At 56.6% G+C, this 24,599-nt stretch overlaps 1 protein-coding gene and 1 non-coding gene across 3 annotated transcripts; both read right to left on the bottom strand.

Moving 5' to 3' along the window:
- Window positions 1-664: 664 nt before the first annotated feature.
- Window positions 665-24,374, bottom strand: SETD1B (SET domain containing 1B, histone lysine methyltransferase). Of its 2 annotated transcripts, none has more exons than XM_043901915.1 (17): window positions 24,157-24,374; window positions 23,475-23,662; window positions 23,135-23,233; window positions 22,192-22,462; window positions 20,043-20,155; window positions 17,833-19,071; window positions 13,332-14,159; window positions 12,609-12,870; window positions 12,198-12,532; window positions 12,006-12,111; window positions 10,703-11,185; window positions 8,189-9,451; window positions 7,154-7,320; window positions 5,523-5,654; window positions 5,317-5,436; window positions 5,095-5,232; window positions 665-3,309 (listed from the first exon to the last, which is right to left on the bottom strand). In XM_043901915.1, the coding sequence occupies exons 2-17, from the start codon at window positions 23,646-23,648 to the stop codon at window positions 3,136-3,138; spliced, it is 5,904 nt and encodes a 1,967-aa protein (XP_043757850.1). In that variant the 5' UTR covers window positions 23,649-23,662; window positions 24,157-24,374; the 3' UTR covers window positions 665-3,135. The 2 variants fall into 2 exon arrangements, with proteins under 2 accessions (XP_043757850.1, XP_043757851.1); XM_043901916.1 differs by lacking the exon at window positions 24,157-24,374 and adding an exon at window positions 23,775-23,906.
- Window positions 11,773-11,879, bottom strand: LOC122695745. The gene has a single exon (XR_006341502.1). It is a non-coding gene; the product is annotated as a U6 spliceosomal RNA (small nuclear RNA).
- Window positions 24,375-24,599: the final 225 nt, after the last annotated feature.

The following is a 24,599-nucleotide window of genomic DNA, read 5'->3' as shown; positions in this document are numbered from 1 at the left end:
GCCTCCCCCATGAGGTACCTTTCAGACCTCATTTCCTTGCCTCACCCTTCCTGTCACTCAGCTGCTGCTATACAAGCCTCCTTGCTGGTCCTCAAACATACCAGGCAGGCTCCTGCCGCAGGACCGTGGCACTCACTGTTCCTTCTGCCTCAAACACCTTTTCCCCAGATCTCCACAGAGCTGACTCCCTGATCTCCTTTCTGCTTTGTTCACATGTCAGGTAAGTGGGCTTCCCTGACCATCCTATTTAAAATTTCATCTCAAAAAATAAAAAAGAAAATTTCATCTCCTTCCCCCTGAAACCCCCTTCTCATAGCTATTTTTTCTTTATCATAACATTTCTTTTTTTAAGGAAGTTGTTTTGGGGGTGTATGCTTGGGAAGATCCCCTGGAGAAGGGAAGGGCTACCCACTCCTGTTTTCTGGCCTGGAGAATTCCATGGATCACGGGGTCACAAAGAGTTGGACACGACAGAGCGACTTTCATGCTGGGTGTTAGTTTTGGCACATGGACTCTTAGTTGTAACATGAAAACTTTGGTTCCCCGGGCCAGGGATCAAACCCCAACCCCCAGCCCAGTAAGCACCTACTCCTTTTGAGCATGGTATGCCCCCTACAGAAAGAAAGGAGGAGGAGAGGTAGAGAGGAGAGCAAGAGAGACGGCGTATCTGTAAGAAAAGTCAGTATATTTATGGTTTGCTTTATAAAAGTTACTATAATACAATGGTACATAGTATTGAATTCACAAAAATATGAACAAATATTTACAGCAAGACACACCCACAACGGAAACACTTCTCTTCAAAACAAGTTACATACGATGAGAGTCTATATGCACAAACATCCCTAAAACTTATGGATTCTCTTCTTGGCTGGAGGAAGGAGGGAGGGAGGGACAAGAAAAAGAAAAAGCAGAAACCCCCAACTCTTGAAAAGCAAATTTGTTCAGTAAAAATGAAGGCATTGAAAGAAAAATGACTTGACACATTTTTGGCTATCACAAGCCATTTCAGGGATGGGACAGGGGTTCCTGCGGACAGGGAGGGCCCAGGCCCTTACTTGCCCTTAGGGAAGGCTGGTTGGGCAAGGTGAGGCCAGGGTGAGGGGTGAGGCAGGACCCCGGACCCTGGTCTCCTCACACCCGCTACCTCCACTTATTTTATGGAAGGAAGGGATAGACTGAAGCCAGCCCCTTGGGGACTGCAGAAGTAACTTAAATCAGCCATCTCTACAAACTACACATTTCCTCATGTGAAAAATAAATATTTCCTCAGTTGCACAATGAGGCAGAAAACCGCAAAAGGAAGAGAAGGTTGCCGCTGTACCCAGGTCCCCCTCTGTCTTCACGCCACCGATTTCATCGACCTTGAAACCAGTGGGCATAGTCTCAGAGAGGCGTTGGGGTGAAGAAATTAGAAAAAGAAAAACACAACAAAACCACCAACGACAAAAAAAAAAAAAGACAGAGAGAAAAATAACAATTCTTTGTACAGAATTTACATGATAACAAGCTTGACACAAGCTGAGATACCAGAGGCTCCGGGCCTGCATCCGCAGGGTGGCGCAGCCGCAGTGGGAGCGCTCCCATCTTGCTGAGGATGACTCTTGGTCACAGCAGTCACTTTCCATAAATTATTTACACGCCTGCTTTGCTTTCTGGGGTGCGGGGGACTTGCTTTGTGTGTGTGTGTGTGTGTGTGTGTGGTTTTTTTTTGGAAGTACAAAGAAATAAGCAAAAAAGTCTTCCCACGTGTTTCTACAAGAAACAATGTTCCCGAGAAAAAGTCCTTTATGGCAGCCTATGTACAGAAGTCGGTTCTGAACTTCAAAAACCTATTTTTTTTTCCCTTCGTTTTGATTTTATACACGCACAAGAAAAAAAAAAATCCATGGAAAGGAACTTGGAAGAGGATGATGTAAAGGGTTAAAAAAAAAAAAACAAAAAAACACCTGTCAGACTTAGTTTTGAGTTTTTAAATCTTTTCCAAGATTTTCCTTTCTCTGGGAGAAATACATCTTCTCACTCCGAAAATAAATATGCTATTGAGTTCCTGGGGTGAGGGCTTGCTGGCAGGGTGAGTCAGGCTCTATGGGCTGGGGGTGAGCAGGTGAAGCTTATAAGCAAATTAAAAAAAAAATGCCACACGCATTCGGTCAGACACCCGTAGTGGCGGGACTGGGGGACCCGCCTTCCCTGGGAGGTGTATCTCTCTCCCTGGGTGAAGGTGAGGGCCGGAAAGAGTAAACACCCCCTTCCAGCACCCCCTGCCCACACTGGGGCCTCCTGGAGGCTCCCTCGTTGCTGGCATTTGAATGAGAAAGTAAACATTGAACCCAATATTTTGGGGATGGCGGGTGTGGGGCCGCACGGAGAGCCCCGGAGGGGAAAGTCCTTCCTGGGGCCAGCTTGGCTCCACCACGGTCTGCTGGAGGGCGTTGGGGGGGGAGGCACCCCCAGACTGATGGGGAAGGAACAGACTGAGGAGGGGATGGGAAAGAGGGGGGGTCTTCTTCTCACTGAGTCCGCCAGCAGAGAGGGGGCCTTCCGTAGTGTTCTGAGGTCAAAGCCGCCTGGCCTGACCCCCTCCTCTGCAGCACCTGGCCTAGTGCCCGGGCCTGGAGGGTTCCAGAACGTGGGCCTGGGCCGACGCACAATCAAACTGAGGCCTCTGCAGCCCCCGCCGGGGGTCCCCACTCTCTGATTCTGCTTTCACATTTCAACGGTTAAAATGTCTTTTCTTGTGAAGAGGAAGAAAAGAAAAGAAGACAGAACAATGTAGCAGCATTCATGGGAAGAGGCTGACGGGGCAGGACAGGATGAGAAAACAGAGAGAAAGAGGCGGATGAAGGGGAGAAGGTGAGGGAAGACATTTACACCGGAGTTAAACCAAAGTCCCAAAAGGAGCATTTAAAAAAACAAGAATGAAGGAGACACGGGCTGAGACAGAGAAGCCCTTTCCCACTGAGGGGCCGGAGCTGCGGTGGGACCTGGGGGTAGTGTTGGGGGCGCCAGGCCCTGGCACGGCCACTGGGCAGAGGGACAGCACCTGAAATGGGGGTGGGAGGTGGGACCCAGCCCCAGAGAGCCGGGGTCCACACTTGGGAGCCGGGGTGGCTGACAACCCCGGGTGCCGGCCTAGTTGAGGGTCCCCCGGCAGTTCTCAGAGCCACAGAGGCAGGGGATCTTGACGTCCTCGATGGGGAACTTGTAGTCATAGGTGATCTCCTCATTGACGTTGATGTGCTGCTTGGAATAGATGACGATCTTTTTCTGCGACTCCACTGTGATCACCTTGGCGTAGCAGTTGGGCTGTGGGCGGGACGGGAGTGGGAGAGGTGAGCTGACCCACCTGGGCCCTCAACCGGGCCCTCGCAGGCTGCATTCCCCGAAACTCAACCAAACCCCGTGCTCAAGGCCTGACGCCCTGGCCCCACAACCCCAGTGCCCACTGGTCACCTGCTCTCGGCCTCGGCTCCCCTGTCAGGCAGAGAAGGACCCCTAGCTTCTGATGTTAAATGAGAATGATGATTGTAATAATAATAAATTATTTCCTAGGGAAATATTCTATTATCTTTTATACCGTAGGTGACCCCAAATTTATATTTCTAGCCCAGGCCCTACTTCAGAGCTCTAGAGAAGGGATCAGCAAACTCTGGCCCCCAGCTGCCTGCTCTTGCAAATAAAGTTTTATTGGCACACAGTTGCCCTCATTACACGCTGCCTTTGTTACAATGGTAGTTTACTAGCTGTGAGATGATCTGGGTCACAAAGCCAAAAAAGTTTACTACCTGGCCCTTTACAAAAAGGTTGGCCTGTGCTCCAGAGCCCCAGATCCAACTACCTGCTTGATATCCACCTTTGGAGACATCTTTGGCTCAGTGAACTCAAACTGAGGGAGTGGCCATTCCACTCACCCAGTCCCCCAAGCATTTCTCCCCTGCCTCGCCTCCCCTCCAGCAGCGCTGGATCTGACCTACCACACAGCGGGTTCCATCTACAGGGCCTCTCACCTCTGCCACCATGGGCCTGGACTCCAGTGAGTCCCCGCTGCCTGTCTCTGCTCTGAATAACTCCACTCCTGCCCCAACTGCCAGGAAGTCTTTCCAAAGGGACAGCAAATCCTGTCACCCCCGGTCAGTAGCCTGCCTCAGCTTTTAGAGAAAGTTCTCAGCTATACCTACAAGGCTGAGTGACTCAGCCACCAGTCACCCTGCCAACCTCCTCTTCTCTGACCCTCGGAGAGGCAGGCTTCTCTTCACTCACTCCTGCACCTGGGTAATCCCCTCTCATCCCTCAGGGTTTCACAGGAGACTCTCAGCGAAGTCCCCACCGGCCCCAGGGAATGACCAAGTCACCATGCTGTGAGCTGGCGTGTACTGAACGCCCACTGTGTCTGCACAGGCCTGTGCTCAGCAACCCGCTTGGTCCTCCCAACAACCTACGAGAAGGGACGATTATCATTCCGGTTTTATAGCTTGGGAAACTGAAGTAGCAAGACATTAAGCAACCTGTCTATGGTCACTCACTAAGTGGCAATGCCAAGACTTGACCCAGAGTCAGCAGTACCTGACCTTCCATCTGTGCTCGTCTCCATGAGAGGACCAACCTTGATATCAACATCCACCCCAACACCCCAGACTCAAGCCATGTCAGCTGTTACTAGCCCTGTATCTCTTTAAGTTAATTTAAGACTCAGTTTCTCAGCCACACTGGCCACATTTCTAGTGCTCAGTACCACATATGTACAGGAGTGGACAGCAAAGATGCAGAGAACTTCCTTCACCGTAGAAACTTCGACTAGCCAGCACTAACCCCAGAGGCATCGGAAAAACTCAGCAGGGAGAAGGAACTCTGCAATTATCAACCGTATGGACTGTGTCAGGAACATCTCTGGTCTCATTTGGGCCATTTGACAGATGGAAAAACTGAAGATCAGAGAAGGGCTCCTCAGACAAGGCCTCTCACACCGCCTCCCCCTCCCAAGGCCCCAGTCGTGGGCCCCATGTTTGGGAAGGAGGCCATGCTGGTTCTGCCAGCGGCTTCCAGGTCGTCCCGGCTCGCCCCCAGGGGCGTGGCCCCGAGCCGCGCACTCACGTTGCAGCTGTGGTTGATGAAACGTGCGAAGTTGCCGCACTTGGTGGCGTCGATGATGGTGTCGTGGTCCACCCGGAACATGTAGCTGCTACCGATACCCTCGTCCTCATAACGTTTCTCCCGCATGTCCGCGATCACCTGGCCAGGAAGAGCACTCAGTCTGGGTGGGGCGGGGCTAGCCGCGGCCCCGCCCCCACACCTGTCCTGCCCTGCAGTGCTTACCTGGCGGATGTTCTGGCCCACGTACTCGATGACCATCTCGTCGGCCGCGATGGGCTCCATGGCGAACAGGCCCCAGTCGTGAATGTGACTCTTGCAAAATTTGAGCTTTTTCTTCCGGAACTAGGGGAGGGACGGAGATAGGGGTAAGAGTCATGGCCTCCGGTCCCAAGGCTACCCCAGCCGCCCCAGGTGGGGTCCGGCCTCACCTTGAGCTGGTTGAACTTGAGCAGGTCGCTGTCACAACTGCCAGTGAAGGAAGACAACAGGCGCCGCTGCTCGGATCGCCTCTCCGAGCCTGCCCGTGTGGAGGCGTGCGGCTGCGCGGGAATGCTCATGCCCTGTGAGGGTGTGGCGGCAGGTGACAGATCAGAGAGGAGTCCGGCCGCCTGGGGGACCTGGTCTCACAGACCACGGTACCTGTGTCCCCACGCTGTCCTTGGTGAGCCTACCCTAAGCTCTGTGGCCCCAGCTTCCTTGCTCTGGGCGCACCTATGCCTGTCCTGTCCTAATCATGACCTCTCCTCCACCTGGGTACTTCCTGTCAGACTCTGAACATGCTCAAGTTCCTCTAATCTTAAATGTAACAAAACAGCATCCGCTTCACTCCGGTCATCTTTCCTCTTCTCAATTAGAGATTTGAAGCATCTCCGCTTCTTGGACAGACGATGGCGATCAGGGACTTCCCCGGTGGCTCAGTGGTAGAGTTCACCTGCTAATGCAGGGGACACAGTCCAACCGCACATGCTATGGAGCAACTAAGCCCTTGTGCCGCAGCTCCTGAGCCTGAGCCCAGGACCGGCAACTACTGAGCTCATGTGCCACTACTGAAGCCCACACACCCTAGAGCCTGTGCCCTGCAACAAGACGCCACCGCAATGAGAAGCCTGAGCATACAGCTAGAGAGCTCACCCTGCTCACCACAACTACAGAAAAGCCTTCATAGCAACAAGGACCCAGCACAGCCAAACATAATAAATAAATAAACACTTTTTTTAAAAAGTAAAGATGGTGTTTGTTTACCTACCCTAATAACCCATGGCTTCATTTGAAATCACGACTCCTCCCAACACCCTTGCATCCCTTCCCTCTCTTGGCTTTCTTGGTCCTGTCCCCGCCATTAATACCTGGAGTTTCATTCCCCTCCAGGCGCTCTCCCTGGGGTCAGCTCATCCCTGCTGCGAGCTTTGGTTAACGCTTCCATCCTGATGATGCCTAAATTTAAATCCTCAGGCTGGAAATCCCCCTCCCAGGTTCTATACTGTACCCATACATCTAACTGTCTACCAGACCTTACTACCTGGATGTTCCACAAACCCCAGAACTGAAGCTGTCCCAACATGATGGTCCCACTTTCCCTCTCACCTCTGTGCTTGGCATCCAGTTACCCAGTGCCCCAGGCTGGACCCAGCAGCGTCATGCCATTCTGCCTCCAGTCAGCCCCCAGTCCCATCCATTAGACTTTCTAATGTTCTAATGATCCTGCTAAGTCTTTCAAAGGAATTCACTTTTCCCCACACAGCCCCCCATGCCCAACCTACCTAATTTATTTGCTAAATTTAAAAAAAGATGAAAAAAAAAAAAAAAAGAAGATGAAGGTAATTTCTGAAGATGCAGTTCAACACTGTTTGCATCCCTGATGAAGACCCTTCACAGTCTCTCCCCTGCCCGCCGCTCACCTCACCTCACCTCTCACACTGAGCACCCAGGGGAGTGGCACCGTGAGCCAGCCCCTCTGGTTCCACAACTGCTCTGGCTGCCTGGAGCCCCTTCTGGGAGGGCCCCCACCCACTGCCCAGCCTGGGAGGCTCCTGGGTGGGCGGGCACCTGATGGCCCTACCTGGGTGTCTGTGGGGGGCTCGTCAGTGCTGGCACGACTGCTGTTGAGGTATCTGAGCTTGTCCTTCTTGTCGATGGTATAGAAGCCCTCGCTGCGGGCACAGCCCGTCACGTGCTCCCGGATGCCATCGTCCCGTTTCTTCTTCTTAGCTGAAGAGAGGCTGGTGGGTGGGTGTGGGTCAAGGGCCACATGGACATTCTTGGAGAGCCCCATCCTCCCAGGCCTGGTCTCATCCTCAGACCCATCTCCAGGACACTGATGACACCCAGCTCCACCACCCACACCTAGGCCACCTCCTTGAAGCTGCCCACTGCCCAACACCACTGTGGTCAGAACTCTTTCAGGTACCTAGCTGCATGGTCCTGAGTGTGTTTCTTATCCACCTTCTGCCTCAGTTTCCCCATATGCAAATCGGGATAATTATGATGCCCCCTGGAATGATTACAGATGCTTAGCAGAGTTCCTGACACAGAGTAAATGTTTAGTATACTAGTTTGGTACAGCAGGGATAAAGATAGCACCAACTTCATTGGGTTGTGCTAGCACCTGACTATAGGGGCATTGTGATTAGCGCACATGCTCAGATTAGCTCACGGCTCAGATTCTGGAGCCAGATTTGCCTGGGTTCAAATCTCCACTCAGTTATTTTATAGCTGTGTGACTTTGGGAAGGTAACTTAACCTCTCTGAATTCCAGTTTCTTCATATGTAAAATGGGAATAATAATAGCCCCCACCTCCCTAGGCTGTTGGGAAGATTAAATTAGCTGCTGAGGGGAAGCCAGGAAGAGTGAGCCCTCTGTCAGCCCCCGCTTCTGTTGTGTTGTACAATCACACCGTTACGTTTGGCCCCGAGACCTCTTAATTCCGGCACACAAGGCAGAGATGACTCCATAGAGAGCCTGGTGTGGTGCCAGCACATGGACACCATCCACAAATGGTAATGACACGCACCCTCAGAGGAGATGCCGCCCAGAGAGGTAGGGGCGGACCCTGTGTCCTGGGAGGTGTGGCCCCCGCCCCACCTGGCAGGATATAGGGATGGTAGACCCAGAGCGTGTCGTTGAGCCAGTCCATGCCATTGTCCTGCTGCAGCAGCCGCTCGTAGGTAACACACAGGAAGCGGATGTCCTCCTCGTCGATGCCACCATTCCAGATGTCATAGAGGATGGTCATCTCCTCAAACTCTGAGCGGGGCCGGAAGAGAGGCTGTGGTGGCGAGAGCTCGGGCGAAGCTGAGACCACCAGGTCCTCGTGGCGCTTCTTCGGTGGCCGGCGCCAGGACCCCCGCACCTTGGCCAGGTTCATGAACTCGTCGGAGATCTCGTCACGCCCACGGGGACCTGGAGGGATGGCCTCGGAGGGCCACTGGTTCTCTAGCTCCTTAAAGGGCAGTTTGGTGGGCTCAACAGGTGGTGGAGGTGGGGGTGGAGGGGGCTGGGGGGGCAAGGGTGGTGGGGGGGCCGGGATCCCCGCGTTCCGGAAGTCCAGGGTCACGGTCCGGGGATCATGGGTGCTGGGGAAGACAGGGGTCTGTGGCTGGCCTGGCAGAAGCAGTAGGTCCCTGCCCAGGGTGGCCCCTCCTGGCGGTCGGACCAAAGGCCCATCCAAAGTGAGCACAGCTGGCGGGGATCGCCGGGGCCGGCCCGGCTTCCTCTTGATGGGGGGTGGGCAGGGGGCCAGAGGAGCAGGCAGCAGAGGCGGCAGTTGGGTGGGGGCCCGCGACTGAGCCCGCAGGACGGGTACGGGCAACGCCAGGGGCAGGGGCAAGGGCAAGGGCAGAGGAAGCGGCAGGCCTGTTTCCAGGAGCACCGGGGAGGCCAAGGGGCCAGACCGATCGTCACGCCGGCCAGCTGGGAGGGGGCAGACGGGCAGAAGTAGGGGCCCCCCAGGCTCGGGGAAGGTGGGCGTGAAGCTAAAGTCCCGGCCAGGTGTCCTTGGGAGGCCCCCGCTGCTCAAGCTGGGGGATGGGGATGGGTAGGAAAAGGGGCTGCCGGGCAGCTGCGGGGAGCTCAGGGCCAGGCCACCGCTGCCCACCGTCGGCAAAGGCTCCCCGCTCGGCGTGGCCGGCACCGCCTCTGCACTCTGGGACTTGCCCAGGCTGCCACAGAGGCTCGGAGTACGTGGGGGCTGGTCCTCATTGGGGGGAGGCTCCAGAGGGACGGGTGGGAGGGGGAGGTCTGGGGTCTCGGGCTCTGGTGGTGGGCTGGGTGGCCGGGGCGGTCGAGGCGGCGGCAATGGTGGCTGCAGTGGTAAAGAGAGCAGTGCTGGGGGCTCAGGCTCCGCCTCCAGGTTGTCCTCTGCAGAGCGGTGGGCAGAAAGCAGGCCTTAGTTATTGACTCAAACGGCCCTTGGAGCCCTCCTCATGCTACCCTGCTGTGCCCTGGGCACCCTTTAGGTATGCACTCGTACCCTGTGGATTCCTAGACACACAGCAGGATTTGAGAAATGTTGGTGGGAGTAAATCAAAAATGCAGGAGACACACCTGGCGCCCTTGACACTGTCTTTAGAATGGTGTTCCAGTGAGCAAGGAACATCCCGTGGACCGAGAAAATGAGCTCTGCTACTGAATAAAATTAAACAAGTCCCTCTTCTGCACGACTTGTCAGAGCCTTTAAGGTTTTCTCCTAGCACTTCTCTCTGCTGTCACCTAATATGTTTTCTAGCTTATCGGCTGTTATCTATTAACCTGCCCTGAGTGTAAGCTCCAGGAGGGCAGAAATTTTTGCCTGTTTTGGTCCACTTTTGTATTATCAGTTCCTAAAACCATAAAGGAGACAGAAATAGGGGCTTTATAAATACGTTTAACAATTTGCAAAGACCTGTGGTTCTAGAGCCAAATAAAAAACTTAAAATACAACTGGTTGCTCTCCTTAAGGACTATTAGAGGTACAAACTAACCACATGTGGCTAAAGTAGTTTATATTAACTAAAATTAATCAACATTACAAATTCTGTCCCACAGCGGCACTCTCCCCCTTTCTCAAGCTCTAGGCGACGCTGTGTCTAATGGCTTTGGGGCTGGACAGGACACAGAGAACATGCTGATCACTGTTCAAAGTTCTCTTGGACAGCACTGCCAGAGCCTTTCACATGCTTTGTGCAGCTCCACCAAGATGGTGGAGGGGGCAGTGCCCACAGCCCTTTTTAACCCACCCAGCACCCTTCTGGTGAGAGGTACCCAGGGCCCAGAGGCCTTCTCTGCCTGCCTATCACTAAAAGACCATACACATCCACACCTCCTCTTTTGGAAGCATCTCATGGGACTAGCGGTCCAAGGACTAGACCCCAGGGAAATACAGTGAGGAATGGTGACAGCAGCAGACCTCCCTTTGGGGTCTAACAGGTGCCCAGCTTCTCCTGGCAAGTCACCTCACTCCATCCTCCCGTATGACCTTACGGGGGAAGCACCATCCATTGATCCCATTTTACAGATAAGCAAATTACTTGGTAAGTTTAAGTGACGGCACAAAGGAGCCCTGGTTCATTCTGATGGTTAAAGACATCTTGTTTCTATTCCCACTGCCTTCCCACGGGCTGCAAGTGTTACCTGGGGTGGGCTCTGGGGATGGCAGGGGCCGGGCCTCCATCTCTCCTGCAGGGGGGTCTGGAGACAGCAACCTGGCCCCTTCCTGGTTCAGGCCTGGTTCCTCGGGGGGCTCCTTGCAGCCAGTCAGCTCCCCGACACTCACAGGCAAGGGTGTCTCTTCCAGCATTGGGGTCCGCTCCTTAGGGGTCTCGTCCTCAGCCTCAATGTCCACCTCCTCTTCTGGGCCCCGTGACTCCGTTGTGGGTACTCCTGTGACCACTTCATTCTCAAAGTCCTCGTCAGGAGCAGCGGCAGCCCTGCTCTCGTCTGCAGCTGCCTCCCCTTCCTCCTCCTCCTCTTCCTCCTCCCCAGCTGCCAGCTCTTCTTCATCTTCCGATGATGATGATGAAGAGGACTCGGAGCTTGATGCGAAGTCAGATGACTCAGAACTCTCACTGGAGGACTCAGCTCCAGGCTTAGAGGTGGCGATGCTCACCGTCTCCTCTGCACAGGGGACACGTCAGGGGCCCTGTTATTATCTGCTGTGCCTCAGCCAGAGGCGTCACCAAAGGGCTCAAAACAGGAGGCACTGGGGTGAACGTGGCCCTCGGGTAGGTGGAGGGGTGTGTGTGTATTAACTCACCATCATCTGTTTTTTTAAACGGAGGTGAAATCCACATGACATAAAGCTAACCATCTTAGGGTAGATGACACGGTGGTATTTAGCACCTTCACAATGTGGACAACTGACATTTCTATTTTGTCCCAAAAGATTTTCACAAGCTCAAGAAGCAGCCCGCTTCCTTCAGCTATCACTCCTCTATCCTCACCACCTGACCCCGGCAACCACTAGTCTGCTCTCTGTCCCTACTGCTGTTCAGTTGCTCAGCCCATGGACTGCAGCACACCAGGCTTCCCTGTCCTTCGCCATCTCCTGGAGTCTGCTCAAACTCATGTCCATTGAGTCGGTGATGCCGTCCAACCATCTCATTCTCTACCTCTGTGGACTGACCTATCCTGGACATTTCATAAAAAAGGAATTACACGGCAGGCTGTGTTTGTGTTTTTTTTTTTTTTTTTTTTTTTTCTTAAAAAATATGGAACGCTTCACGAATTTGCGTGTCATCCTTGCGCAGGGGCCATGCTAATCTTCTCTGTATCGTTCCAATCTTAGTATATGTGCTGCCGAAGCGAGCACTGTGTTTGTGTTTTAATGACATCACACTTCATAGTCAAGAAATCCTACCCCTTCAGTACTGCTGACTGTTGTGCAGGCTCTGCTTTCTGCAGAGGGACCCTGGACTAGGCCAGAAGCCACACTCACCTCCATCTGAGTCCCCTTCTTCCTTCTCACTCGCCTCTGACAGGGCTGTGTCCTCGTCATCATTCTCAGACTCATCCCGGTCATCGCTGTCTTCATCATCATCATCCTAGGGAAGAGGGATGCTGGACAGGTGAGCCGAAGGGCTCCCTCACCTGGCCCAGCTCCCCAGGCCTCCCCAAGCCCGAACAATACCTTATCTGACATGGATGAGGTTGAGGAGGAGGAGATCTGGCTCCTGGGGCCCTCCTCCCCCTCCTCCTCCCCCTCCTCTTCTTCTTCCTCCTCCGTGCTTTCTCGCTCCTCCTTGTCGGAGGCTGAGGACGACGGTGAGGTGGTCGAGGAGCCCGAGGACGAGGATGCTGACGAGGATGATGACACTGACAGCGACTCCTTCTCATCCTCCTCCCCGCCGCTGTCCAGCTCCAGGGGCCGGGCTGGCCGCCGCCGCACACCCACACCCTTGGGGTCCCGCTTGGTGAGCTCACAGGGGGCATCGGCCATGTCCCGGTCCCGCTCGCGCTCGGACTCTGCAGGGAGGGAGGGCGGTCAGGGCCGGGTGGGGGTGCGCAGGCAAGGAGGTCCCAGCTCCCGGCAAGGCCCCACCTTCATCCTCCTCATCCACAGAGGTGGAGGGTCGCAACCGCTTCTGGTCACCAGACGAGGCCGTGTCCGGCGGTTCCTTCCTCTTGACCTTGAAGGAGGGCAGACGGATGGCCCCACGCAGCCCGATGCCCAGGCCCAGTCCCTCGTAGCTCAGGCCCTCGCCCTTGCCCCAGGACTCCAGCAGGCAGGAGGCGATGCGGTCCTTGGGCTTCGGCCTGTCCTCATCTTTGTGCTCACCCGACTTCACTGGGGTCAGTGAGGCCTGGGGTGCGAGAGAGGAGGGGAAGGTCAGTGTGGTTAGAGTACAGCCACCAACCCTGTCCCCCGAGTAGCCTGCCATCCTTTCTACAGTGACAGCCATGCACAAACTGGGCACTTCCTTTCCTGGAACCTACTGCATTTCATGTCACTACTCAGGACGCCCCCAGCGCCATACTCTGCTTCCCTGACCCTCAGCTTCCTCATCTGAGAAGCTGTTACTATGGCTGCCCACACATGGCAGGGGCTCTGGAGTTTTGGAGATTGGAATCCAAGAGAAACACATAGTAAGTACACACTTGTGTCATTGACACTCCAGTTTCACAAAATAACACACACTATTCTGTTTGGGGGTCTGGGTGGTGGTGTTTCTGCTAAGGTGCCTGGGGATGACAGAGGCTGCCTGGCCAGGTCTCTGCCTCTGGCCTGCCCGCCCCCCACCAAGGGGACGTGCTGCCCACTCACCTTAGCCATCCGTTCCTTCTTGTCCCACCACTCATCGAAGGCCCTAAAGGCCACCACCTCCACCATCTTGCGGTTCAGGTCCCGCTTCATGATGGCCTTGAGCTCTTTGAGCACCACCAGCAGGACGCCGTCCACAGTGGCCTTGTGTGGGTCCTCCTGGCGGGGCACATAGCCTGGTGGTGGCACTGATGGGTCAAACTTGGGCAGGGGTGGCCAGGGCTGCCCGCGGCCTGGGCCAGTGCTACCAAGGGAGAAGGGGCCCCGGTAGGGCGGCAGGTTGACAAACTGCAGTCCAGCGGAGGCAGCTGCGGCTGCGGCAGCCATGAAGGGGGGGTAGGGGCAAGCGCCCTGGCCCGTCATCAGACGGCTCAGCATCTGCGTTTGCATCTGGAAGGACATGGGCATGCTGCCCCACTGGCCCCCCAGCACGTGGCTCATGTCCACCTGCATCACAGGAAACAGCCCTGGTGGGAAGGGCGGCAGTGGCGGCAGAATGGGTGGGGGTGGGACACCAGGCGGCGGGGCTGGCAGCGGTGGTGGGGGCACCGTCACAGCTGGATGGGCCGGGGGTGGCGGGGGCGGTGGTGGCGGCAGAGGTGGGGGCATGGGGAAGCCGGGCTGGGGTGGGGGTGGGGGTGGGGGCGGGGGCAGTGGTGGGAAGCCAGGGGGCGGGGGCAGTGGCAAGGTTGGGGCCAGCACAGAGGCAGCTGCCACGGCCCCGGCCCCTGGGGTCACCACCATGGGCTTGGGGCAGTCAGCGCTGGTGATGGGGGCCGAGGGCATCTCGTCATCTGAGATCTCCATGTCCTCCCCTGAGGACTGCTGCCCCTGCAGGGAGAGCAAGGGGAGAGAAGTAAGGGGGAGCCTGGGAAACCAGGCTCCCAGATTCCCCTTCCCAACACCAGAAGGTCAGAGAAGCACCCTTCTGCAAGACTAGTGAGCAACGTGGCTTCCACAGTCCTGATCCTGGTCCCTTCCTGTCCCAGCCGTGTGGCCTTGAGCAAGTCATTTAACCTCTTTAAGCCTCAGTCTCCCCATCTGCATGTTGGGCATCACAGTACTTGCCTCATGGGGTTATCATGAAGCTTCATTCATTCATTCATTCAACAAACATTTGCTCAGCACCTGCTGTATACCAGGTATTGTCCAGGTGCTGAGGACACGATGGTGAACAAGGCAGACAAACTTGCTCTCTTGGAGCTGAACTTCTAGAGGGATAAAGCAAAGGTTGACTAGGATGAATGTGAAATATATAGTCCTTTGTGGAGAAAAAGAAAGCAGAGAAGGGGGCAGTGAGGCATGAAGAGGAAAAAGATTCTGTTTCAATTTGAAAGATTGTTTCAACTTGTATTCAGAGAAGATAATACTAAAAGTTAATAACATTTCTATAGCCCCTCCCTGCTGGAGGAGGAAATGGCAACCTGCTCCACTATTCTTGGGGGGAGAATCCCATGGATAGAGTCTGGTGGGCTACAGTCCACCCGGCTGCAAAAAGTCAGACATGACTAAAGCAACTTATCACAGCACATAGCCCTTCCTACTGGCAGGCACCTTTCTAAGCACTTTATGTATGCTCATCCAGCTAACCCTCAGAAAACCTGCAGCGTAGGTGTTTATCACCAGTTTTATTGATGAGAAAATTGGAACACTGAGAGCTTGAGTAACTTGCCCAAGGCTGCACGGCCACTGAGACAGAGCCTGGATTCCAACCAGCAAGTGGCTCACCAGCCTCTATTCCCAGCTGGCCTGCAGTCTTCACTGTGGCAGAGAGGGCCTGGCAGAGGTGACAGAAACAAGGGAGGGAGAAGCTTTAGCAGGAGTCAGGGTGCATGAAAAGGAGATAAGTCTGTATGCTTTCCTTAACTATTCCTTTCACATAGTTTTTGTACAGGCTGTGGTGGGGTTGAGTGTTGTGAGCACACAATGTCTCGTGTTTCTTATCTGCACCATAACCTCATGAGGAAGGGCTCTAGTCGTCTCTTGACAGGTGAGAAAACACCCTCAGAGAGACACATGTAAATCACTGGCCCAAGAGGCGCTGGTCAGAAACAGAGCTGAGATTGGAGCCCAGAGTGCCTGCTGAGTGAGGGGTCGGGGCTGCCGTGGGAATCCAGTACAGTGGCACCAGGTCAATGGGGGAGCCAAGTGTGACCTGGCTGTGAAACAGCAAGGTCCTCTTTACATTCAGACCTGGGGCTTTGGGGAGCTGGGTGCACAGGCCTGGAACTGGAGCAGGGCATGGTGTCCACAGGGTAGAGGTGGAGCAAGAAGGCAGAACAGGGGTTGGGAGAGGAGGAATGGACTGCCCCCAGGCTCCTGTGTCAGGACCAGAGACGAAAAGGTGGCTCAGGTGCCATCTGGGGAGACAGGGCCTTTGTCGGTTGCCAGAGACAGGGAGTGCATTTGAAGGTTGAGGAGGTGAGGGGTCCGTGCAGGCTAGAAGGTCAAAGGTCAGACCTACAGGCGAGGGAGGGTTCAAAGGGATATGGAGGGGCAGGGAGAAGAGGAAAACTAAATCCCCGGCAGCAGAAGGAAGCTCGGGCTGTTACTCTGTCCCCTCTACAGACACACACACTCTCCCTGCCTCTCAGGGTCCCATATACATGCTGAGAGGGAGGCACAGGCAGGCTCGCAGCCTGATACTCAGGGACAGCGCCAGATCAGTCCTGGACAGTGCCCAGCAAGGCAGGCGCAGCACGCAGAGGGTTAACCCCGGCCCCGCGGCCAGCCAATCACAAGGAGACCTGGGTCCGCGCTCCAGCCCGAGGCCCTGCCCCTCCCTCCGCCTCTCCCGTGTCCGGGGGGCAAGAACCGGCGGGAACTAGCTGCTGAGCGTTGGGCATCAGTTCGAGCAGTTCCTGGAATTTCTCGTGCAGCACCTCACTTAAGCCGAGACGGCATGAGGCGGATACTCTCACTATCCCACCATTTCACAGATGATGAAACTGAGACTCAGAGAGGGAAAGTGACTTCCCTAAGGTCACATAACCAGTAAGTGACAGAGGTGGGACTCGAGGCTCAAGGCTTAAGGCCTGGAACCGCAATTTCTAACCACCAGCTGCTGTGAAGATAGGGAGTGCCCCTTTGCGCTGCTCTCCCGCCTGGTCAGCCTAGGCTGGGATTCCTTTAGGTTCGGTCCGGAGGGGCCCGGGAGCCGTTCTCCAGACTGCCGGCAGGGGGCTCCCGAGGGCCACCTTGGAGGTTGTCCGTACTCCAGGGCTTCCCTGGACTGATGTCCCCGGGCTTCCAGGACCACCGCTCTCTGGGCCTCAGTCTCCCCTTTCCTCCAGTGCCCCGGTGGGAGAGCCCGTTCCCTCCAGCTACTCTGGGCTTCCTAGCCCTGGATCAGCAAGTGAGCATGGTAAACAAACGTCCCCTATCCTAGGGAAGAAAGGAGAATGGCAGAGCCAGCAGCACCCCCACCTCTACACACCTGTCAACTCTCCCTGTCTGAACCCCTTAGCGCCAGAAACCACTTGCCAGATCGGCCCAGAGGCCCCAGGAGCCCCGGCCACCTGCAGTCCCCTCCCAGGCAAGCCAAGTTCCTCTCTGTTCCTCCCTGAGGCAGCCAAATCGGCCTAATCAAAGGACCTGGGAAGGAGGGAGGGACCCTCCTCCCCGCCACCCACAGGGGCACAGAGCTCCTTCTATGCTCCTGGCTGCTCATGCCTTTCAGGCTCACAAGTTCCAAAACAGGTCTCCAGGAGGGCCAGGGCAGGTGCCTGGACCAGGAAGAGGGAGGAACAGAGCCAAGAAAGATGACTTAATCCTCCCCACAAGAAAATGTGGCAGGCAGCATCCCTCACGCTAACCCTGAGGATGGAGCTTGGACAGAGAGACCCCAGATGAAGATCTGTGGGTAGGCAGAGGGTGGGGGTGGGGGTGGGGGTGGGGTCAGCTTTGCCTGCTTCTGGCTGTGGCTCTCCTCTTGAAACTCTTGGAGCCAGGGGAGAAGGAAAATTTCAATGCCCTCCTTGCCCCACGTGGTTTCCAGTCCCTTCAGAGGGCACCAGGTACTAGGAGACAGAGCTCCAGAGCTCCCACCTGACGCAGCTCAGCAGAACACTCTGGCTACTCCCTTTCCCCAAAACTGACTGTCAGGACTAGTCTTGACCAGGCCCTTGCCACCCAACAGAGGAGAGGACCCAAAACCATCACTTGTCCACACTCTGGGATCACAGCAGACTTCAACCAAAGAAGCTCAACTCAGACTTTATCCCCCAGAAAAGTCCCAACTTCCCATAACCTAACATGGAGAGCAACAGATCTAGGTCAAGTTTCTCTTTTCGCCAAAGCTGCTAGGGAGCTCAGAGCCAAACCAGCTGCTCAGTCATGGTCCCTGATGCTTTCTGCACATTCTTTTTATTGTTGACCTGTTCTTTAGGCTGTCCTAGCCCTGCTGCTTCTGTGTCGTAGTTACCCTCAGGGAGGAAAGAGGGTGCCACAAGACAGACCAAAACCAAGCCCAGACAGAGACAGACAGACAGACACAACGTGGTACCTCATCCATCTTCTCTGAGGTTGGGGTCCTATCTCCAGCCAGGTCCAAGGCCGCCTCACTTGTCTGACCCAGAAGACCGGTAGGGTCTGGCGGACCTGGCTCAGGTGGGGGCCGAGGCCCCAGGCCCAGATCAAGCTCACCATCCTCATCTGAGTCAGGCAGTGGCGTGGGGCTGATATCCTCCAGGCCAGTGCTGGAGGGGCGCGAGGAGGGTGGTGTAGGGCCTCGAAAGCCTGGCTGAGAGTTAGTGCCAAATGGGGCCAGTGGGGAAAGCTGGGAGGAGGAGGAGGAGATAGGGCTGCCCTCCATCTGCAGCTCTGTGTCTGAGTCCTGCTCCCGAAGGAAGGGCAGCTTGGTGCGCTGCTCCTTCAGCAGCATCTCGATCCGTGAGTCCAGGCTGTCATGGGGCTTCTCCGGCCCTGCAGGCGACGACTCCAGCGTAGGCGTGCCGGGGCTGTCACAGGGCTCGGGACTCCAGCCGAAGGTTGGCCGACCACCCAGCTCTATGCTGTTGGCCTCAGGGGGCGGGGGTCCCGGCGGTGTGCCAGGCTTCTCCTTTGTCAGGGGATCGGCAGGTGGGAGGGGTGGGGGCGCAGGTGCTCTTCGGAACTCGCTGCTGTCACGGGCCCCAAAGGGGGTTGTGGTGGTGGGCTCCTCGGGGGGCGGGGGGAAAGGGGGCACAGGAGTCTGATATGGAGAGAAAGCCGACTTGAAGGCGACTCCGGGCGCAGGGGTTGCTTGGGTGGGCGGTGGAGTGTGGGCAAACGTGGCCGAATCCTGTGGTTGGGCCTTGAATGGGGGCCCGCTGCTGCCCCCACTGCCGCCAACCGCCCCGAATGGGTGGTCCACTGAGCTCCGGAAGGCGGCTGCGGCCCCCGCCACCGCAGTGACCGCAGACGAGTTGTGGACATAATGGTGCTCGTGGCGGCGGTTGTAGGCATCTGTGAACTTGCTCTCATGGCGCCGAGCCTTGAAGGTCGTTGTGGGGTCCTGGCTGAAGAGGTAGGAGGGCGTGGGCTGGCGGCTGGAGTAGCTCGAGTCCTGCGAGAATGGGGTGCCCAGGCGTGGCGTGAGCGGTGTGCCCTGGCCGTAGGAGTTGGGTGTGTCCAAGCGGCAGCTGGAATAAGCTGTGTCCTGGGAGAAGGGTGTCCCACCACTATTGGGGGTGACAGAAGATGAGCCGGAGCCACAGCCTGCAGACAGGCCACCGTCTTTGAGGCGCTTCAGGGCATCTGACAGCTGGAAAGAGAGGACGGAGAAAGGTCTGAGATTGCTAGGGGGAAAAACATGCACTAGAACGGGATGGTTTTCCCCTCTCACTGCATCTGCCTGGGAGCTCGGAGCCAAACTGGTCACTCAGCATGGTGAACGGAGAGGGGAGGGGAGATTAAAGAAGAATGTCTGGATGGGCCTCACCTTCTCTAATCTTGGGGTAGCCAATTATCCTCAGAGAACCTTGAGGGTTTTTCCTAATCCCTGAAACAGGGTAAAGATAAGACTCTGACATCTTGGTTTGCACTGGGATTTCCTTCCTGCCTCAGGCCGTCAGAAATCAAAGACCTGCCAGGCACAGGTAGCTGAGGCCAATTATGCTTTTGGAAGTGAGGGGGTGGCCACCTTGTTCCCCCAGCCTCTCAATATTTTAGGCTTTAAATAGTGTAACATGGTAAAGTGCCTGACAGACAACCCAGCTGATCAGCGAGTAAGCAAAGACTTTTCACTTGGGAAAAGCTACTCCTGAGAGTGGTCTACTCGCGAGAGGGTGGTCCAGGTGAGTGTTCTGGGGGGCAGTGGTTGGGGAAGGAGGGGAGTCATTCTTGCTCTGGAAGGAGAAACCTGAACGAGGCTTTCGTTGGCAGGGGTTGGGGGGTGGAACAGAGGGGTCCATGGGACGCCAGACAACAGGATCCTGAACACAGCAGTGTTTCAGGATCAGCGTGGAAAGCACATGGACTCTGATCTGTGGGAATCCCAGCGTGTTCAGGGAGAGAGTGGGGGGCCAGGCCAGAGGGGTGCTTCAGCAGACAGGGCTTTTAGGACCCTCCCCTGCACCCCACTGGAAGCTGTGGTCAGCACAGCCAGGCTCCTTTCCCTTTCCCTCCTGGGTCCTGGTGTCCCATGCTGGAGCTGGTGAAGTGGGGTGGGGGGCACACTGGGGAACTGGTGATGGGGTGGGGAGGTGGGGGAAGGCCTGACAGTCACACACCCACCTGCAGGGTCTCATTCACGATTGGAGAGACAGCGTCCAGCTCACCCACTGGCAGGGTTTGGGGTGTGTATCGGCCCGTGACCAACAGTTCGTAGAACCGCATGCGGGTTTCCCCTGTGGAAAAGGAAAGGGAGGGAGGCCTCAGTGAGGCTCCAGGATGGGGCAGCCCCCACAGGTGGGCATCCTTGTGGGTCCCTTTGTACCTGGGACCCCACACCTTGGGAAGCTGAGTGACCCTGACCGAGTTCCCACTTCTCTCTTTGTACCTCATTCAGGAGGTACAGTCTGTTCAATGAAGCAGCTAAACTGTATGATTCTCTCATCCTGAGATTCAAGAGTTTAATGTCTCATGACACTGGGACTCCCCCAAATATAGACATGCCACCCCCACCACAAAGCCCCTTCCTGTCACCTGGGCCATGCCAGCCATTACCACAGTCAGGTAATCCCCGTCCTTCTGCCTTCCCATCTAACAGCCAGGGTCCAGTAGCAAGTGAAAAGGAGACCCAGTGACACAGAAGTGACAGTTTGTTGTGAACCCTCTCAGGTGACAGACAGAATTTGTAAAAGCACTCTAGGACTGACTTACTGTGAACTCCACAGGCCTCCTCCCAGTCCCCAGTCCCCCAGTTGGATAACCCTCCACCCTAGTTCCTCCCCATCCCCAGCCCCCCTCCAGTTGAGAGAGGCCTTGACAGAACAAGGGGCCAGATTATCGATATTTATAGAGCCCTCTGAGGCAGCTGCTTACATATGCAAAGGAGACACATTCCTTGAGCTACTCTTTACCGGTCTCTTTCTTGAAATACAAACTTAGTGGCAGTCTCTAAGGGCCTTTTTTTTTTTTTTTTTTTGCAATTTTGGTGAGGGCTGACTGCTCCTTAAGATAAGCCTACCACCGCCCAAGGGGTCTCCCTTGACAGAGACAAAAGTAGGAGGGGAGGTGAAGGGGGCTGTGGCCTGTGCCCTGAGGCGGCTCAGACCTGGGACAGGTTTGGCAAGAGTTTGTAGGGTAACTGTGCCCAACCAGGAGCAGCCTCCTTCCACACCCCTCAGCAAAGACTTAGAGACTCAGTTGACATGTATTCAGTATTTAAGGTAAAAAAGAAGATTTAGATTTTCAGGTCTTAGGTTTGGTATGCCCCAGTTGCCCCTTAAATTCCATGCTCACAGAACCCCTGGAAGTTACCCACCTAAACCCTCCCAGGCAGGGTTCCCCGGGACCCCCCCAAGAGGGGGGGGGCAGTGGGAAAGACCCCAACAGTGTCTGCCCAGTCACCTCTGGTTGGACCTTAGAGCACCTGGCACTTTCTTCTATATTCTACAGGAACTCTAAGTGGCCACAGGCAAACTTTAGGGGATGCCCTGGAGGTCCGGAGCCCCCCAGCCAGCACGGAGCAGAAGCCTCCCAGGACCCTGAGGGTGGGAGGTATGGCTTCCCCAGCCCAGCTCTCCTAGCAGCTCAGAGGCTCAGAGCGAGCGCAGAGCGGGATTCTGCTGCCTGGGAGGTGATACTGTCTCTTTAAGAGAGAGGAGGGAAGACACAGTGTCAACCCTTGAACACCCAGAGCAGCCCGCCCAGCTCTATCGGGAACATTATCAATGAAACCACACTCTGGGCCCAGATTGGTTCCCACTTCCAGGGGAAGGGGGCGACAAGAGGGGGAGGGGCACTCCCCAGGCCTTTAGGAGGACTTTTTTAGTGGAGAGACCTACTCTGCAAATTTAAAGGCGGCTTCGTGGCTCTCCCTCACCGCCCCCCTCACCCTAATAAACAAACCCTGTCTTCTCTCCTAACACAGACAGCAACACTGGGGACTGCCTAAACCCAGGCCACCAGGGCTCCAAGAGGGGCCCACGGGGGTGTCAGCAGTGGGGAAACCTCCAGGTGGTCCCTAGGGGTGCAGTGGCCAAGGACCGGCACATTTGGTAAATTACAGTTCCGTCTCCTAGCAACAGACAACACATTTAGCTCCACGTGACTCTACCCTCAAGAGGGGGGCAAAAGAAAAATAAGGTTGTAGGGGGGTACCCAAGGAAAACTGAGGGGCTCCCCAACACTGCAAGACGGGCCCTGGGAGAGAAGGGGGTCACACTGACAGGTCTTGGGGCTCCTCGGCGGTAGCTGTCCTGAGCGGGCCTCCACTCACCTTTGGTGTCCAGCTCCACGTGGATGATATTACCCATGACCGAAGTGCTATGCAAGTGCTGAACGGCCTCCTTGGCTCCCCTGACCGTGGCAAAGACCACTTTGGCAATGCCCAAGTGCTTCTTGGTCTTGGGGTTGTACAAAATCTCCACCTCCTCCACCTCCCCATACTTCTTGCACATGTCCCTCAGGAAGTTTTCACGGATGTTATCATTCAGCTTGGCAAATGTCACCTGCTTCGGAGGCACCGGGCCCACATAGAACTCATCGATCTGGCAGGGTACGAGGGGGAAGGGAGTTTGGAGAACATTGAAACCGAAGGGAAAACAGAACATTTCCCACTCGACCGCTCTTTGAAAACAATGAAGGATAAAAAATTAAAAAAAAAAAAATTTTTTTTTTTTTTTTTTTTTTTTAGGAAAAAAAATGCACGCGGGCGGGCCCGGGAAGCGGAGGATTAAATCGTTTGGAACGTGGAAGTTCTCTGGGTTCGAAAGGAAAGGGGAAAAAGAAACAGTTTCTCTTTCCCCACCCCCCCCAACTCTGGCCTCTTCTCCCTGCTGCCAGGGCAGGGAAGACCCCTCGGGCTAGAAAGCTGTCCCCCTAAAGCCACAAAGCTGGGAATGGGGGCGGGTCCCAGGGCCGAGCTCCTGGGCTGGCAGGAGCCAGGTGGGGACTCGGAGCCCCCAGCTGGGCAGGCAGGACACTGTATCAGCTCCTTGATTACAGTTTCACCGAGTGTTAGTCTGTTTACAGTAGCCGAGAGGGGACACCCCCTCTCTCTGCAACCTCCCCCTCCCGGCCAAAACTTCCCCAGCCCCCGGACGGCGGGAATTCAGAATCTGGCTGGGCTTGGTCAGAACTGGCGTTATTTTCGAACTCGGGGAGTGGGGGGGAGGTGGGGGTGGAGAGAAGGGGCGCGGGATACGGGCGAGGGGTCCTACCTTGAATTTGGGGACCGACAGCTCCAGCTCCTTGTTTTTAGTCCAGATGCCGACCACCCGGGGATCTTCCACAATTTCCACCGGGCGATTGCTGGACATCTGTGGAGAGGAAAGGGGGGCGGAGTGGGTGGGCTGGTCCCACTCCCCAGGGTCAGGGACAGGAACCCCCCCCTTCTCCAGGCACTTGTCAAACTCCAGGACTGGGGACCTGGCTGACAGTTGGCCGGGTGGTCAGGAAGGGGGGGTCCCCGGGCCGCTCGGACCACTCAGCCCCCACCCTCTTCGGCACGGCTCGGGGTGGGGGCGGGGGGGCCGACAGGGAGGCGCGCCGGCTACTCACCGCAAAGCTGAAATGCTGCCCATCGTAGCGGTACAGTTTATGATGCCCCTTTTTCAAAGCCGGGTCAATCATCAACTTGTAACTTCTCCAATGGTGGTTCCTCCTCTCGCCCGAAGGGCCGGGCTGCGGCGGGGGCTGCTGGTGGTGGTGGTGGGGGGGGTGACTGTTCTCCATGCCGTTAACCCAACCTGAAAACGAGCAAGTTGTTGTCGTCTCCGCCGCGGCTGCGGCGGCGGCGGCCGCTTCTACACACACGCTAAAGAATCAAATCGTCCAGCCCCCCACCCCCTCCCACCTTACCAGCGGGCCCCAAAAGGAGCTGGCTCCCCCCAAAAATGAGAATGGAGCGAGAGAATAACCCTTCCGGAGAATTAGGCGCCCGCCCGCTCGGCCACCGTCTCGGAGCGGCTGCGAGGGGCTCCCGGGGGCCCCTGGTGCGGACTTGCGGGGCCCGGGGCACCCGGAGGACGCGGGCTCCGGCCCATGGTGCCCGCCCGGCCGCCCGGTCGCCCGGCGTGGCGCTAGCTCGCTCGCTCGCTCGGCCCGGCTCGGGCGCGGGGCTCGCGCGGCAGGCCTGGCGCCGCCCGCCCGCTCGCTCGGTCGGCCGGAGCAGGGGCCGGGGCTGGGGGCTCGGGACGCCCGGCTGCCGGCCGCGGCCTCTCCCTCCCCGAGCCGCGCTTACATCCCCGCCGGGCGCCGGCCTCCCTGCGCCGCCAGCCAGTACATGGTGTCCCCCGCGGGAGCCGAGGCCGGGGCGGCCGGACGGGGGGCCGGGAGGGGGGAGCGCCGCCGCCGCCGCGGCTGCCGGGCCCGGAGCTGCTGCCGCCGCCGCCGCTGCTGCTGCTGCTGCTGCTGCTGCCCGGGAGGCGGCTGGCGGCGGAGGCTCGGCTCCCAGTAGCCGCACATCCCACAATACACCGCTAAGGAGCCCGACCCGAGCGCTCACCCTCCTCCTCTTCCTCCTCCTCCTCCTCTTCCTCCTCCCCTCTCCTTCCTCGCCGCTTCCCCAGGCACTCTCCCGGCGGCGGCAGCTGCGCCGCCAAAGCCCCGGGCCCCAGCGGCCCCCCACCCCTCACTCGCGCGCTCCCACACTGCCTCCCTCCTCCCCGGGGGAAGGCCTTTTAA

Source organism: Cervus elaphus, chromosome 5 (genome assembly GCF_910594005.1).
Source record: "Cervus elaphus chromosome 5, mCerEla1.1, whole genome shotgun sequence".
Classification (NCBI taxonomy): Eukaryota; Metazoa; Chordata; class Mammalia; order Artiodactyla; family Cervidae; genus Cervus; species Cervus elaphus.
This window is presented reverse-complemented; position numbering and strand designations above follow the sequence as displayed.

Coding starts and splice junctions, on each gene's coding strand:
- SETD1B (XM_043901915.1), bottom strand. CDS start 23,648: ATGGAGAACAGTCACCCCCCCCACCACCACCACCAGCAGCCCCCGCCG. Junction 23,234..23,474: donor GGCAGCATTTCAGCTTTGCG/GTGAGTAGCCGG, acceptor TCCTCTCCACAG/ATGTCCAGCAATCGCCCGGT. Junction 5,655..7,153: donor AGCCCCCCACAGACACCCAG/GTAGGGCCATCA, acceptor ACACCCTCACAG/GGCATGAGCATTCCCGCGCA.